The sequence below is a fragment of the Protomyctophum parallelum genome (genome assembly GCF_964188405.1).
Source record: "Protomyctophum parallelum genome assembly, chromosome: 9".
NCBI classification, from domain to species: Eukaryota; Metazoa; Chordata; class Actinopteri; order Myctophiformes; family Myctophidae; genus Protomyctophum; species Protomyctophum parallelum.
The window spans coordinates 4,565,938-4,582,545 of NC_139706.1; the positions used below are offsets into that span (position 1 = coordinate 4,565,938).

At 42.8% G+C, this 16,608-nt stretch overlaps 2 protein-coding genes across 2 annotated transcripts; both read right to left on the reverse strand.

Moving 5' to 3' along the window:
• Positions 1-3,919: 3,919 nt before the first annotated feature.
• On the reverse strand, positions 3,920-6,869 carry her13 (hairy-related 13). The gene is made up of 4 exons (XM_083773609.1): positions 6,470-6,869; positions 6,250-6,336; positions 5,992-6,073; positions 3,920-5,876 (listed from the first exon to the last, which is right to left on the reverse strand). Exons 1-4 carry the CDS (start codon positions 6,563-6,565, stop codon positions 5,383-5,385), a joined length of 759 nt encoding a protein of 252 aa, XP_083629735.1. The 5' UTR covers positions 6,566-6,869; the 3' UTR covers positions 3,920-5,382.
• A 6,162-nt stretch (positions 6,870-13,031) lies between these two features.
• On the reverse strand, positions 13,032-15,485 carry her8.2 (hairy-related 8.2). Its single transcript, XM_083773092.1, has 4 exons — positions 15,326-15,485; positions 15,080-15,175; positions 14,873-14,951; positions 13,032-14,012 (listed from the first exon to the last, which is right to left on the reverse strand). Exons 1-4 carry the CDS (start codon positions 15,389-15,391, stop codon positions 13,624-13,626), a joined length of 630 nt encoding a protein of 209 aa, XP_083629218.1. The 5' UTR covers positions 15,392-15,485; the 3' UTR covers positions 13,032-13,623.
• Positions 15,486-16,608: the final 1,123 nt, after the last annotated feature.

Consider the following 16,608-nt stretch of genomic DNA (forward strand, 5'->3'; position numbering starts at 1 on the left):
AATGTTCTAATTGAATAATTTGACTTATCTTTATGCTAGCAGAGCATGACCTTACTCCTGCATCGATTGTTGTTCTTACCGCCGTTGAGAAGCAGCCAGTCTCCGGGGATCAGCACCATATGCCAATGGGCTCATCTCAGCCATCAGGTATTCAGAATGATTTGCCACAAATCAAATCCAAAGGCTTTGGATGAAATTCCTCCCTCTCATTTTTATTTTTTTGAGGGGCCCTATATTCAGCTATTAGTGTATGTTCTTCGTCCTACACAAACATTACATTCCCATTGACAATTAATGGAGAATTTTACATCAAATAGTGTCTGAGCAAATAGGCATATTGTCTATTTTACGTCATGATGTACGATGATAAGAGCGCCCCTCACTTCACACGGGTGTGATTTTGATAATATAAACTAATTTCTCAGAGGTACTTTAGTTCTACATTCTGATCTTTTTAGAGTGTTTGCTTGGTTTATATGGGGTGTCTCCAGTAAACGGAAAATAAATGGTCAGGTTGGGTTATTTAACTTATGGAGCGGTGCCAAGTGGGCACTGGTCTACTTGGAACGATGCATGTTGGAAAAATGCCCCACCCAGTTATTACTTGCGCAAGCAGAGCGTGCAAGTAATGTTGTTTGTCCGGTGCTCTGATGCGTATGTCTGTGGCTGCGTATGACGTAATGATTAATTTGTGCTTGATATGGCATTGGTTTCAGATTACATACATGTATACAGTACATAGGGGCATTACCTTTAATCCAACCGCCACTGAAACATATAATTATTACGTCACCATCAAAGCCAGTTATAAATCTCATATATATGAGATTTGAAAGTTCGTAGCGGTTCTAGTTATGTCTGTGTCCCTTTTATGCCCATATATGGAGTTCTTTGTCAGGCATGACCAAATATGGAGTCTATGCAGATGTCAGACAATCATTGTGTCAGAACAGGCCAGCTCCATACACTGGCGTAGAGTGGCCCAGTTTAGAGCTTGCCCAGTCTAACTTTGAAGAGAGGGGGCGAAAAAACTAGAAAAACAACAAAAGATAGCCTACTTTGGCAGCCATTGTGCATGCAAATGTCTGTTTAGTAGCATGCAAGCCGCCTTTGTTTTAAATGGTCCCCCATTAGCACGTCGGCAAAACTGTTCACTACCGGAGATGCGCTAACTCCCCCCCCCCCCCCCCCCCCCCCCGCAATGCTAATTTGCCCGTCAATCATTTAATCCACACTACACGCCTGGCTTTATATATGGGATATAAGGGTAATCCGGTCCAGAGCCCGAGCAGAGGGCCGCTTTTGTGCTGGTTCTGGCCAACCGGTTATCCGACGGATTTGACACTGGGCACTGTGGTGTGGAACGCGTGTGTCGAATTTGATTTGATGTGCATACTTGAAACTACTCTTGAAACACTCTAAGAAGGTTGGAGACCAGCTGATGACTTCTCTTCCAGGCCAAGGTTTAAAACACTAGCATGACTGACTGAGAGGTCATTGTTGAAGGTTCAGTGAAGAGAAGAGAGTCCGCACACAGGTTTGCTCCAAGGTGTTTGCAAACCTGTGTGCGGACTCTCTTCTCTTCACTGTACTTACCTTAGTCCAGCACCAGACAGGAACTGGATGTGCGCTAGCCACCTACCTTTCTATACATTGTTGAAGGTTCCCCTTTCATGACTATCATCATTCCATCATCTCAGAAATGTTTGACATCTGAAACATTTTCTAAATATGAATTTAAGCACATGCTACTTTTTCTTCAGTGATGCTAGTGTTCTGAACTTAGTTCCAGGTGCCCCGTAGGGCTCTCTAACATTTGGGGCATCAGGGTAAGCACCTTATTATTTTGCATTACATGGTCGGAGCCCTAAGGAAATGAAGCGTTAGACTCTCGTAGATTGAAAATGTCAAAATCAATCAAAGCGATTTGGGCAAGAGTTTTCAAAGATAAATAAATATATACACAAATAAATACTGACAACCTAACAGTGGAATATCATAATGAAACTGTAATGTATGCATATAGCGCTATGTCTACATAAAACTAAAAGGCTATCTAAGTTACTATGTTGAGCCTTTGCATACGCCTGTAAGGTCGTCGGGGCTAGGGCAAGTGCTACGACATAGACAATAACAGTTCACGAGCAGATTATCGGGATATGGTGTGAGCTTGTAGATCTGCTATTTTGCAGCAGCACAATCAGGAAAGGGTCTCTGACGACTATTATTTTCAGAATACGGTATAAATGAATGAAGAAAAGATAAGTCTGTCTAATTAAAGGCCCTGAAGCAGTATAGCCCCCCCCCCCCCCCCCCCCGAGTCTCTTCCACCCTTTGAAAAGCTGGAAAATAAGCTGGCTGTGTGGCTCTCTCTCTCAGATCCTCTCCTGTCATGGTTACACAGAACGACAGCTTTGATCATCGCCTGTCCCACTCCCATTTCAACCACCAACATTCACACCCTGTCCAATTTGTGACCCAGGTGTGAACAGCGACAAGCCCCCCTGGGGCTGGCTTGAAATGCTAATCCGATTTGTGAACTACAACAGCCTGGGTGGAAATTGGAACATAGTAAAATATAGCAACACATTAATAAATGCATATAGTCTAAATGTTGAACCATCACTGTGTCAATGAGCAAATGAATATAGGTTTAGTTAACATCAGGCTTTATATCTATGGGATGATGGGGGTGCGGTGCGACCAACATGGCTACTGGGGAATGGCAATGTTTAAACCATTGTACCATTCCCCACTCAACCAGAAATGTATAGGATTTTCAACTTTAAATAGCCTATTAAGCCTATACATTTCTAATCTTGTGCGACACAATGAAAGGTTCACCCAGAGTCTCAGGTCATTGGGACAGTCCGAACTAAACATAACGAGCAGCGGTTAGTATATTCCTATGTTCCTATAAAATGAGTGGGAAATTGAGTGGCAACGTGAGTTTAATGTCGTTTAATGCAATCAGATAGGACTTTTCTGTTTATGGGCTGGTTGTCGAGGCCAGAAAGTCGTTTTTTTGCCACTCAGGCATAACTTCCGGGTATGATGATGATGTCACACGCATACCCTCTATAGTCCAATGCAATTTATTTATAGCTAATAATTTCTTGGACACTGAAAATGTTATACTGTTATTTTTTGTTTTATTTACATTTTTCGTTAAATTAGGCTATAGGCTAAGAGTCTAAATGATCTATGCCTACATGAAACCTGCGGTCTGTCTGTATCTTTACATAACTGCTAGTAGCTGTAGACTATAATGTGACTGAAGAGGAGACGTGGTGGTTTGTGGAGCCTGCATGTGTGCAGCTTGTTTCGGAACACAATGCTTCCCCTCTGATGGTGATGGTTGGATTGGAGGAGGACCGACAGGATCTAACGCTCCTTTGTGGAACATGGTCATTGTTTATAGGTGTGAGGAGGGACACTTCGGGGTTGGTCAGGCAAAGGTGTGGATGTGGAACCCTTTCATGTGCACATATAGGCATCTTTTATGGGGCAATAGACTAGACTTGAACAGACTTGAGGTTTGAACATGCAACCATGCACGCATTCAGGTACATGAAGCATGCGTACATTTTTGTTCACATTCTGAACTTTCATCTTATGCTATTGCCACTATTATAGTCAGGCATAAACTAATTTTTTTATGAACGTTGAGTAATCAACAAAGAAAAGCTGTTTGACAAAGAAAACAAATGACTGCTATTAGGCCTGCATGGACTATAGCCCCCCCCCCCCCCCCCCCCTCCCCAACACACATTTTGAGTTTTGACATGTTAATCCACATTTTTACACGAAGCCATTAGTCTCTAGCCTATGGGCATAACTGAATGGACCATAAACATATATAGCAAACTCGTTTAAACTCTCAGCAATTAGGCCTACAACTGGTTATTGGATGATGACATTTGCATTAGATTACTTTATTAATCACATTTGTTTACATTTTTGTAGCAAAACACACATCATTACAATATCCTGGAGGAGGCTATGGGGCAAATAAACTACAGGCCTGTGGCCTTAAATAGCTATAATAGAAATATTTATATGGGTCGCATGCCAAAGTTCTCGGTTTTCTAAAAGAGCATTGTCCTTGTGAATCCTTTATACACATCATATTTACAACAAAAAAACAACTGAATATGCAAATCCTTACTTTTACTACTCTCTGTTGGGTCAATCTGAGAACCCATTGGCAAATAAAGGAGAAACAGCTCCCTCTTTTAGTTGACGTGAGTCAACAGTCTGTCTCAAGAGACTACCGTTGGGTAAAAGAGTGCATGGGCACCTGAGTCCTAAAAGCTTATTTTATACTATTAAAGGTTTTCTACCATAGAGGTATGCTAAATTGGAATAATGCATTAAGGTGGACAAGTATGTTTGTCTGAGACATGAACATGCCCTCTTTCAGAAAAAGGGGGAAATCCTGTAAAATAATATATATTTTGTTTTGAAAAAGTTACTAAACTGAAATGGCACAGAATAGTAAGAATGCCCCACACATGATTTGAGCATTCTTGAACATTGTAGCCTAGATTTAAGGCTTAACATTTAAACGAATAGTGAGATAGCCAGTCATTATTCTGGCATAATGATGTACAATGCCTGTTCAAATCAAGTAACCTACTGGTTTAGACCTTTAACCAAAGCAGTCAAATTAGCCAATTTCACTTTTCTCAGGTGCCCAAAACTGCCCATCTCTTCTTTTCACATTTTTTTTGTGGGGAAAATAGCCAATTCACATTTCTTAGGTGCCCATTCTGTATATATCCATTGCGCTATAAGTGAATTTCCTGCGTCGTCGATGCTCTCCATGGTAGGGGGAAAAGTCACAACCTTGGCCTCGGTATGTAGGCCTATATACTCCATATACTAGTAAGAATACATCCCATGTTAGCTCTGGTCCATAGCTCTAATGCCTTTGCATAGAGCTATATGCTACTCTTCTCTTCCTGCGCTCGCATGAAATGCAGACCAGCTTCTCGTTTGTAGCGAAAATAAAAAATAATGTTTTCACTACTCAACAATACAAAGGCGAGTTGTGTTATTAGAAAGCCTACTTTCCCTGGTGGACACACTCTGAGCCCCCCACCACACATAAAATGCACTTTTTGGCCAGAAAGGGATTTTTTTCTTCCAGTGGAAAAAAAGAAAAGGTGCATTTTATATAGTGTGGTGCTCAGGGTGCCTCGACCAAGGAAAGTAGGCTTTCTAATAACACAAGCCGCCTTTGTATTGATGAGTAGTGAAAACGTTCATTTTCGCTACAGAGGAGAGGCTGGTCTGCATACCATGCGAGTGCAGGAAGAGAAGAGTAGCATAGCTCTAATGCAAAGGCATTAGAGCTATGTGGCTAATAGGCTGACTGGGTTACCAGGGCCTCCACATTGACTGAGAGGAGGAGGCGATCATGCTGGGCATGATGTTGGGGGAATCTCGGGTCTCCATTATCTCCATACCGTCTGTGGTCGTGGAGCTGGAGCATGAGCTCTGGTTGTGCTCGCTCTCCGTGTCGTCCATGTCCGAACACGACAGGTCCTCGCCGCTGGAGACGGGGGAGGACGAGCCACAGGTACTTCTGCCTCCGGGAGAGGCGAGAGCAGAGCACAGCGCCTCGCCGGCGCTCCAAGTGCTGCTGCCGTTCTGTCCGGAAGAATTATTTGTGTCCGTCATTAAATCCATCAGCACGTCCTGGAAGTGGTCCTCGTTCAGAGGCATGCACTCCAGCAGATGGTTGAGGAGCTCCGCCGCGACCGTCGCGTCTATCCCCGGACAGCTGGACACGAACATGTGGACCTCGTGCATGCACTGGATGTAGCCCGCCGCGAACCTTTCACTGGACTCTCGGTTCTGCACATCAGTCTCTGTGAGGGAAGAGAGACATAAATCTAGTTGAATAGACCATTACACACACGAAATGTTTAGAACCCAATGGCCGTTGTTGTTGAATCGTTGTCTGTGTGTCGTGATGTGTCTCACCGTGCGTTCGATTTTTTAGGATGTCCTCTACTTTCTTGACTGTCATCTCCAGAACCTCCGCGTTTTCCATCTTATTGTGAAACTATAGTGTGAAAATAAAGATATTGAGTTGGACTCCGATTTGCAACCCAGCAGCGCAGTTCATCCTACAAACTATAGGCTAAATGGCTAATCAAACATTCAGGTGAGGGGTGATGAAGTGAATATACGGTTATTACGGTATAGCCAGGTTATGCATAAGCGGGCTAGCCTACTTACGTCTGTGTCTGCGAGCAGAGTCCGGAGTTCCAGCAAACTCTCATTGATGCGAGCCCGTCGCTTCTTCTCCACCAGCGGCTTTCTCGTCTGAAAGGGAGAAGCGAAACCTGTGTTAGCCTATAAATGTGTAACGACCGCGTCAGACTCATATAACCGAGTGGTTCATAAAACAAATGGGATAGGATTTGTATCGCGTAGACCGTAAAGCCTGCATGCCTACCTTTCGGTCCCCTTTCTGAACCCAGTAATCATCATCCTCGTCTCCTTCCAGTCCGGTATTGCTGCTGGGTGACCTGGGTCGAGCCGAGGGGGCCATGGATGATGGTTGGAGCCCAACGCGGTGCGCAGGTCGCCCTATGTCCGCGGTTCCACTGCTAGTCCGAGATCCAACAATTCGAGAATGAGGGGCAGCTGGCAACAGGAACCGGTGGTGTGTGTGTTGGGGGTGAAATAAAAATCAATACTCCATGCGCGCTGCCCTCTGTTTATTGTGCAATCCCAGTGAGACGTGTTAGCTGCCGCCGGGTAGCTGTTGTTTGTATTTATAGGGGCTCATTATCATATGAATACGGGGTTTAGCTGCTCCTGTAGGGGGACAGCGGAGCCAATGAACACGCACTCCTTTGTCTCCGGCCCGTCTACTGCGAGGACCTGGAGTAGGCCTATTGATGCATATTTTGTGTTAGGTCGCCGGCGGCACCGTTTTTCACCCCCACTCCCACTGTTTACAACTTTACATGGTGGACAGAATAGCTAGGCTACCCAAACTATAAGCCCCTCCTATATTAAGCTATTAGTGTAGATTTTCGTCCTACACAAATATTAAATTCCCATTGACAATGAATGGAGAATTTACGTCTGTGTCTGAGCAAATAGACATGTTACATCATTCATGATAAGAGCACGCCTCACTTCACACAAGTGTGATTTTTGAGGGGCGTTAGCCCCTCCTATATACTACAGTTTTTGTCCCCACACGTCTCAATATTTGCCATTGACAATGCAAGGAAAAATTAGGTCAAATGTTTAAGTTAGGCAGCTCGACAGAGTGCATTTCTAGTTATATTAGATTCATATATGACATTCCCCCCATATTGTTCAGCCGTAGTTGATGGTGATCATTTTACCATATTAGCAGGCATTCCTTGTTTTGTCAAACCAAACCATCTGCTTCACGGATTGGCCAAACAAATATCATTGGCACAAATTATATTTGTGCGTCTAACATTTAAACCAATATAAGTGAAGAAGCCAAATATTCCATGCATTTACACAGTAGAATTTGACCATTATGATATGACTGGCCAGTGGCCTATAGGATTTATCCACTCTTTTACTGTTGTGCGTAATGTTATTCTGGGAATTCTCTTCTCCATCAAGCTGCTGTGACAGTGGGACACTATGTGTACTCATTCGGAGGCTACGACAAGCAGATTGATGTGAACATCTTCAACACAGTGTGTAAGTGCTGTTATTAAAATGCTTTCTATAAAAATTGCTAAAATACTCAAATTCATTGTCATGATTGATGTCAAGTTCATAAAGCATAATTCATAATAATTTCATGATGTATAATAAATATGTGGTTTATAATTGATTTCATATGAGGTTAAAAATGAAATGTGATGTGATGATAACTTTCTGAGGCAGAACAAAGTTCCCTGTCTGTCAGTATAGCTACACTGGACCTTGACTGATTGATCCATGATTGCCTGGCATTGCACACAGGTGGTACAAACTTTGTCTCACTCATTCAGACTCTGGTCACTCTGCACAAGGAAGCAGTACACTTGCAGCAGTGTAGTGTGTTTGCACTGCTAAAGTTATAAATAACATTAAGTCAAGGAGAAATGGTCAAAGAGACATTCTAAAGACTCTAAGCAACGCAAGAATCAAGAACCTCTTTACACAACAAGCGGCCAATGAGGTATTATATTTGAGTTGATCTTTGTTGTGTTGTATTGTGGTGTTTTGACACGTTTGACACGTTCACCTGCGCATCCGTATTTCTACATGTTTGTATTTCTTCGTTCGATCAATATGTATTGTGATGCACTTTGTTGATTGTTTATGTGTTTATTATTTTTGTGTGAACATTTATTGGGCATTCTTCTCAGCCCTCAGCTGTTCCATGCCGAGAGATGAGAAGAATGCCCAATAAATGCCCTTTTATAAAGAACCGACCTGTGTCGTCAATGTTGTGAGAAGAGCTACACGGTGACTTTGACGTGGAGGAAGTTGACCCCTGTGACACCTGGAAGAGAACTTCACTTTAAGAGTCCCTACAGACGCCGGAAACACACAGCTGTGCTGATTGAAAAGATTGTCTACATCTGGGGAGGAAATATTATCAAGAACTTCAAACTATGAGTACTAAAACGATCTTTATGCATTTGATGTCGACACCCACAGATGGTTCAAACCACAGGTGTCTGGGACTGTCCCAGAGGGTAGAGATTTCCACTCAGCATGTGCCTTGGGGAAGGTGATGTATATTTATGGAGGATTAACCAAGACTCGACACAATATTAATGACAACTGTAGGCTGGCCAACACCACAATGGTCTGGTCTTTCATTATAACCAGAGGAATTCCATATCCTGCTACATACTCTGCCACAATCATTGGGACGAAAATGTTTGTATTTGGGGGCGGCACGCAGTATCCACATCTGTACTACAACACCATCAGAGTGTTTGACACAGAGACCAACCTCTGGATGGACACACCTTCTGCACAGCTTCTTCCAGAATGACGCTGTTCTCATTCAGCCTTTAACTACAATGGAGAGCTGTACATAGTTGGTGGCCAAAAAGGGGATGAGGACAATGATCTGTGGAAATTCAGCCCAGAGACCTTCTCCTGGAAGAGGCTTAAGAACTACCCACAAAGAATACCCTATAAATTATACCCCCATGAACTATAAAATAATACATCAAAATGAAGAATAAAAAGAATAAATAACACAGACAAGTGGGATCAATAAAAAAAACTAAGATAAAACGTCAAGAAAAAATAAAATACAGCGTGCCCGATTTCACAATGTATAATATTCCATTTTTGGGGTGGAGATTTCTCCTTCAAAACCGCTCTCAAAGGGCACCTACGGACGGCTGCAATTCAAAACTGGCCCCCGTAAAATTCGGAATCCCCCCCACCCCTTTTTCTCCTCACTGTATATATTTCTTTTCCCTCTTTACCTCCTTTATGATGAATTCCTGTTCTGTTCTTTGGCTATATAGAAGTGTGTATTTGTAAGTCTCTAAATGTTTTGATGAATTGAACAAGGTGGACCCTCTTGTAAACAAGTGTAATGCTTTATTGGGTCGTCCACTCACAGTTAACAGTCTTTGTATTGAGTTGTGCTTGAAATGTACTGTAATTCTGCAAACTGTTAATAAATATTTCAATCAATCAAACCCTTGACCTCCCAGGAGTGTGCGTGCTTAGTCTTCAATAGGGCCGTCCACGTCCCCCAAGGGGGTCCTCACAGATATTAACGGAGGGCCGCCAACACATTTATTTTTTATGTCTAGCTTTTAGTGTGTGTGTGTGTGTGTGTGTGTGTAAACACAAACTTTGTCCTAACACAAACATTAAATGCCATTGATTGAATGCCAAGTTTTACATCATAGTGTAACATTAAAACCTGGACATAGGATGTGATTGGCTGGAATGAGATGATGTATGACTATGATTATGATTAAACTTCACACGGGTGTGATTGTTTTTGTCTTCCCCTGTTTTTAAGGGGTGCTAGCCCCTCCTATGCACCTATGCTGTGTGTGTGTGTGTGTGTGTGTGTGTGTGTGTGTGTGTGTGTGTGTGTGTGTGTGTGTGTGTGTGTGTGTGTGTGTGTGTGTGTGTGTGTGTGTGTGTGTGTGTGTGTGTGTGTGTGTGTGTGTGTGTGTGTGTGTGTTACTTTAGTTTACACCGATTTTTTTTTTTTTTTTTTGCCCTACTCTGTCCTATTCCTGTTGCCTGTGTGTCCGAGGCCCTTCAGATTTACCCGGCTGTTTTGGCGGATGTAATGCGATGCCTCCAGTTGGCAGCTGCTAGCGGCGGCCTCTTGGCCCAAACTGAATCAGCCGGGGAATTAAGAGCCCCTCTCCAAAGAAAGCGACAGGTGTTGCCCTGCGCCTCGTTTGTTCTCCCCGTTGTGTAGTGACTTCTGAATTGTGTGCATTACTGTGCAACTGCATTTCTCACGAAAGGCTATTAGGCTTGGCTGTGCTGCAGGGTCTCTGGAATGTCATATTTTGTTTATATTGAGGAATTTGAGGCATATATGGGCTTAATATATTCCATGCATGACAATTGTACATAGCTATAGGCCTATATGGGTCCGTCTGATTATTTCTATTTGTAATATAGACAATATTAATACAGGAATTATTGCATCAGGCTTGGCCTTGTTTAGTTATAGCTGGCCTAAAGCTGCAAAGCCTGAATGGCATGTCCCTTGGGATATTGAGGGTAATGAGAGAGTGACCAGCAGCAGCAGGCCTGCCTTTGCCCTCGTTATGTAGGGCCTATATTTCGTGTTGTCATGCAAATAAGCACTAGGCCTACTACAATAGTTGGAGGGTTGTCTGTCTATGTCCAGAAAACGCCTGAGAATGTGTCTGCGCCATCTTTCAGGTAGGCTATAGGCTAAACAGCATATAGCCTAAGGCTATATTTGTTTTACGGTGCACTTTCACGCACGGCGTTTCCGCCACTGCAATAAGGGGGACAACATGGTATCTTTGAAGTGGAGAGTTCTGGCACCTCGCCACGCCACCCCCACGCTCTGCTCCAGCCCTCTCTATAATGGAGTGTGGGCCGGGGCGGGAGCAGCTGTCTCGGCCAGCTTTTGTTTGTGAACTCGCCGAGGGACCGGGCGCGTCTCTCTCTATACTAGGACAGTCAGTGGCTCTCAATCTGTGGCCGGGGCCCACTTCTGGGCCGTGAGCATTTACTCCAACTCATTTGCAAAACATTCATATTTTTGAGGGGCGCTAGGCTAGCCCCTCCTATGCATAGCTTTTGCGTGTGTGTGTGTGTGTGTGTGTGTGTGTGTGTGTGTGTAGCACGGGATGTGATGATTTGATTGGCTGATGTACAGTATGATGATGTAATGTATGATGATAAGAGGAGCGCCACATAATCATCAGCTGGATTATGCACTTAGCAGAGCCATAGAGTAAGACAGAGTTACAACTCCCTTCACTTCATGAACGGTGAATGTTAACTGGTAAAACACTTTTATTGACAATATAACATTCATTTAAAAAAAGCATGCACATCCCCCCAAAAATTGCTGAACTAAAATACACGAAAATTCTTCCTAAATTTAGAAGAGGAAGGGAAGTCTGTACTCCCATAGTATAATATTTATTATATGTACAAGGTAGAGTGGTACTGCATGGTTACTCTATAGCACTAGGCCTGCCTATACAGCAGGGGCCCACACGTTTTTGATTTGAGAGCTACTACTTTAAAATTATATCCCATTGCTGAAAATAGTTTAAAAAATCACACCTGTGTGCAGTGAGGGGCTCTTATCATACATCATCTCATACTGGCCAATCAGAATGCCTGTTGCCTGTCATTTGTCTTCAGAGCATGTCTGAAATAAATGTCAGAGCTGAAATTGACATCTAAATATGAAATAAATGCTTAATCATGTATGCTATAGGTTTAATGTTAGAGTCCACAGAAGAGAACCTTTCATGCCTATATGTTTTCTGCAAGACATTTACTCTATAAGCCATATCTCCAAAACTGGTGGGTCAAACTGCATGAACAACCAATATGTCATATTATATTTGAAGCTATGGTTCCCTGCTTTCACATGACAAAAAACGAAAATGGAAAAAAATCCAGTGGCAGCCCCTCAGTCAAGCTGGGTCACATTTGACCTAATTTCTCCTTTCATTGTCGATGGCAAATATGAGACGTCATGGGGACAAGATGGCATACATTTTACCTTCATTGTCGATGCCATTCAACGTTTGTGTTGCGGACAAATTTATGTCATTCACCCATTCACACAAACATTCATCAGGTCTAATCGACCGAAGCGTTGACCAAATAAAGAGCAACATTTGTGGCAAGTTTCTGACAGTGTGCAGGATCATTTCTTTGTTTTTCAAAGATAACCTTTTTATGTCATGTGGTCTACCTGCACAGCCTTTGGGATCTACTGGCCTTTTGGGCACTCCTGGCCTACAGTGTGCGAACTTCCCTTCTTCTTCTTCTTCTTCTTCTAAATGTTCTCTTTAAAATCTTAAAAGTGATATTGATCAAAGCTGGAACGGTGGGAACACTATTGACTGATGGATCATTAAAATATGCTCTGAAAATGCATGCGGGTGACGCAGCCCACCCATCTGACCACTTACACTGCAATGGGCCCTGATTCAGTAAAGATTGAGAACCACTGACCTACACAGTACACACTAGTTCAATTTGGTTCTTTCAGTGCAAAAGTTCAGCTCAACTCTTTGTATAAGATCATGCTCAAATGAATGCTTTACATAATGTGACATGGGCCGGCCCAGGAGGGAGTGTGACATTGTGCTTGTTAAATTTGAAATGGCATGACCCTTGACCCGTCACTTGTCATTGTGCGAAATGTCAGGAAGACAAAAGGAAAATAACATGACACATTTTCCAAAATGAGTACACAAAACAAATTATAGTGTGTAACGTTTTTATTAATGCTTTATGTTAACAATACGACAAAGGAAGAAGAAATGCAAACTATACAGTGCTGAGCAAAGCCTATAGAGGAAGCAAAGACAAATACCATACAATATCAAATAAATAAAGTGGTTAATAGTACAATAAATATAAGAAAGATTAATAAGAGCCTTCTATAATGCAGGCTACAGGAAGTCAACTTCTGAAGGGAAGTACTGAAAAGGTCTGTATAGAATCATATAGCACACCTAGAATAACTGGAACAAAAACTGCCCCACATGCTGGTCTTCTGAGTAGCATATCTATAAGATACATAACAGAGGAAGAGGTCTAACAAACAGGAGATTTAAGAGCAATAAGTCAAAGTGTTTCTCAAACATTTTCATATTAACGAAACTATATACCAAAATTGGCATGTATTTGGCTGTGAACCCCCATCACATCGAGGGGACTTTGTGTTAAAATTATTCAAATTCTTTCACAAAATTTCAGGATTTTTCTAAATGATTTGAAAACAGCCAACACGTTGTGAACTTGTAGATTGGCAATTTTCGAATAGCCGAACAAATAAAATAGGGCTTAAGTTGTTTAATCTGTTCCTCATTTTTTTGGGGACTCCCTGGAACCCCCCCAAAGACCTCTGTCGGTCCCCGGACCCCACTTTAAGAACCAGTGCGCACTATTAGTTCACCAGGGTCTCCACATCTCCAGCACGCCCAAGTGATGGGGACTATGGAGCAGTGGGCTGCTTGGTAGGATGAGGGGCCTGTCCTGGGATGCAGTGACAGGGCAAGGGGCCCCACCCTCTCTCGGAGTCTGCCTCCCTGGCCTGATGGGTGTGCTGGGGAGCCCTGCACCTTGACTGGGAGGTCGAGAGACGTCGCGCCGGGGTGTGGTGGGCTGAAGGGGGCGCTCGTCAGTGGACCTGGGTAGGGACTTGAGCAGGTGGTTGAGCAGACGGGAGCCCAGAGTCTTGTCCATCCACTCACATGTGAGCAGCATGTTGTGGACCTCATGCATGCACTGGATGTAGCCCGTGCTGTACTTCTGCTGTGCCTCCAGGCCTACCATAGGATCTGCTTCACAGAGGGAGGAGACCATGACGTCAGCCTAGACACTCAGTCAATGCAACAAATGATGATAGGGGTAAAATTGTTTTCATTTCATTCATTCCCAGAACATATTAAAAATATAACTGAGAAAAGGACAAAATAGATACTGTAAAAAGGAAAGATTAGAATTAGATTAGAAGAAAATAAAAAAGGAGGGGAAAAAGGGCCAAAGTTATCTTTCTTTACATATCCCTTATATCCTTTTGAAAAAGCAGTAGGAACAGTGGTCCTGTACCCTTTCTTTGGGTTTCTCAAATACATAGACATTTTTATTTTGATACCCTAATACTGTACAAAAGCAGCCTATATGAAACCGTTATTGTGTTATTTTCCTGAATATATCACACCGATGTAGCCTAACAGTATAGGTCTTATTTAGCCTGATTTAAATGAACTTTCTCTTCTCCACAATCCACACTGATGATGTATTGTAAAGTAAACTCTGTGGGAGAATTTCACTTATACTGAGAGGATAGCATATTGTTGTGCTGTTCTGCCTGTGCAGTGTGCAGCATGTGATGATGTATGTGACATTAAATCTCCTTGAACACTGAATCTGGTGGGAGCGGTCTACGGGCAGTCATGAGGCTGAAGCATAGCCTACATTGCAATATGTTAGAGCACTCGTTAACCTTCATAGACAATGTTTTTCCACGCCCTTGGAATTCAAAGTGCCACCATCACTTTTCAAGCATTCATTCTGTGTAGGCTACAAGTCATTACTCCTGACAGATACTGCCCTCTACTGGTAGAGGGCTACCAATTAGGCACTCGTGAAATACACTTGTTGATCAGATCAACAAGTGTCCAGGCCGCTCACTTACCATTAAATGTAGTAGTTTGAATGTTTTGCAAGTGTTTCACTGTCATCTCTAGAATATCCGCCTTTTCGAGTTTGGATTGCTGTGAAGAGATAAATAAAATAGAAAGAAGAATTCTAGTAAATAGGTCAGCTACTATAAATGCCATAGATAGGCGTATTTATTGACTGGCTTTAAAACAGACAGTGGAAATGAACAATGCCTACTCACATCAAGTCTAAAAGCTCCGATTACAGTTTCTTTAAGCTGGTCCAAGCAATTGTTTATCCTTTCTCGTCTTTTTCTCTCGATGAGTGGCTTCCTCAGCTATAAGAATTAAAAGTGTCACTCGGTTAGTGGCAAGAAGAGCCAACGGGCGCAACAAGCTGCATTCTGAACACAAGTGTATCCAGAGAGAGAGACAGACAGACAGACAGAGAGCTGTTGTGTTTTATCTGATGTAAGCCGGGGAGGTACCTTTCTTTCTTCCTTCGCACTCGAGTGTTTTCCCACCACGTTGTGCGCCATGGAGGATGCGGTCATATTTTCCTCGTTTGCCGGTACTTGTGTTGTCCTGAATCTCAGTGCGTCTATAAGGCCCTCGGCGCGGCGCAGCCCTCTTATTTATAGGGCACAATTAGCATGTGAATGGTCGAGCTCTTTGGCTGCGGTATTTTCCCACACACGGGGTCGCTCCCAGCGGTCCGCTCCCATCAGTCAAGACTGACAGGTCACTGGCTCCATTCAATAGCCGAGATACCCGCTCTGGAGAAAACACAAGCGACAGATGTCCAGCCTGAAACCATGCACCACCTCCCACCGAAAAAAACTTTCGTTTCCTCTTCTCTCTCTCGCTTGTTTCTCACAGGGAGATACGTGACGCAAAGCGCGCGGGTGCCCACGTGGATTGTCATTCCCAGGGATGAACAAGGGTGTCTAATTACCGAGGTTTACTCCGGGGAGCACTCGCCCATTCTTTTCAATGAACAGGGGCAACATTACCCTACCTGCAAAAAGGCGAAACCTATTCTCTCAAGGCTCATGTAGAAGAAAATATATACCCACTATAGATGTTTGACAAAGAGCCAATGCATATAAGTCCATTATTCACTGAAACCATGTTAGTCTTTTCTTAACACAATATGGGAACCCATTGGCAAAACAAAGGAAAAGCAGCACCGTGAGTGAGTCAACACTGCTGTCTCGAGAGACTATAGTCTGACTCTGAATCTAAACTGTCCCCCAATTTAAAGATTTAAAACCTACAGATGCATTTGGACCCTATTGTAAACGTGAGGTGTAATGCTTTATGGTGTCGTCCAGTTAAACGTTTTTGTATTGAGTTTGTATTATGTAGCCTATTATGCCTATACCTATTCTGCATGCATACTATAAAATACTCAATCAATCAATCAATGTTGAAGGAGTAGACCTTTAGGTTTACAATATGTTTCAATCAGTGAGTAAATTGGTGCATGCAGGGCCATGGCTGTATGATTATATGCTACAGGCTATAGCCTATACACTTTATTTCGTTTTTTATTAAAATGTTTTTTAATATAGCCCTATTCTGAGACATATCCGATATAGGAAAAATGGTATAGGTCTACTTAATGTACTTAATTATTACTTAATGAGCATAGATGAAGCTACATTGAAAATGGGTTAAGTCGTCCTTTAAGATAAGCGTAGGTCTACATGCCTATAGGGAAATCCATGTGTCGGAGCTGCTTTGATCATGTTCGGCGTTTGAAAATGTC

Coding starts and splice junctions, on each gene's coding strand:
- her13 (XM_083773609.1), bottom strand. CDS start 6,565: ATGGCCCCCTCGGCTCGACCCAGGTCACCCAGCAGCAATACCGGACTG. Junction 6,337..6,469: donor TTCAGAAAGGGGACCGAAAG/GTAGGCATGCAG, acceptor TCTCCCTTTCAG/ACGAGAAAGCCGCTGGTGGA. Junction 5,877..5,991: donor CCTAAAAAATCGAACGCACG/GTGAGACACATC, acceptor CTTCCCTCACAG/AGACTGATGTGCAGAACCGA.
- her8.2 (XM_083773092.1), bottom strand. CDS start 15,391: ATGACCGCATCCTCCATGGCGCACAACGTGGTGGGAAAACACTCGAGT. Junction 14,952..15,079: donor TCGGAGCTTTTAGACTTGAT/GTGAGTAGGCAT, acceptor ATCTCTTCACAG/CAATCCAAACTCGAAAAGGC. Junction 14,013..14,872: donor TCAAACTACTACATTTAATG/GTAAGTGAGCGG, acceptor TCTGTGAAGCAG/ATCCTATGGTAGGCCTGGAG.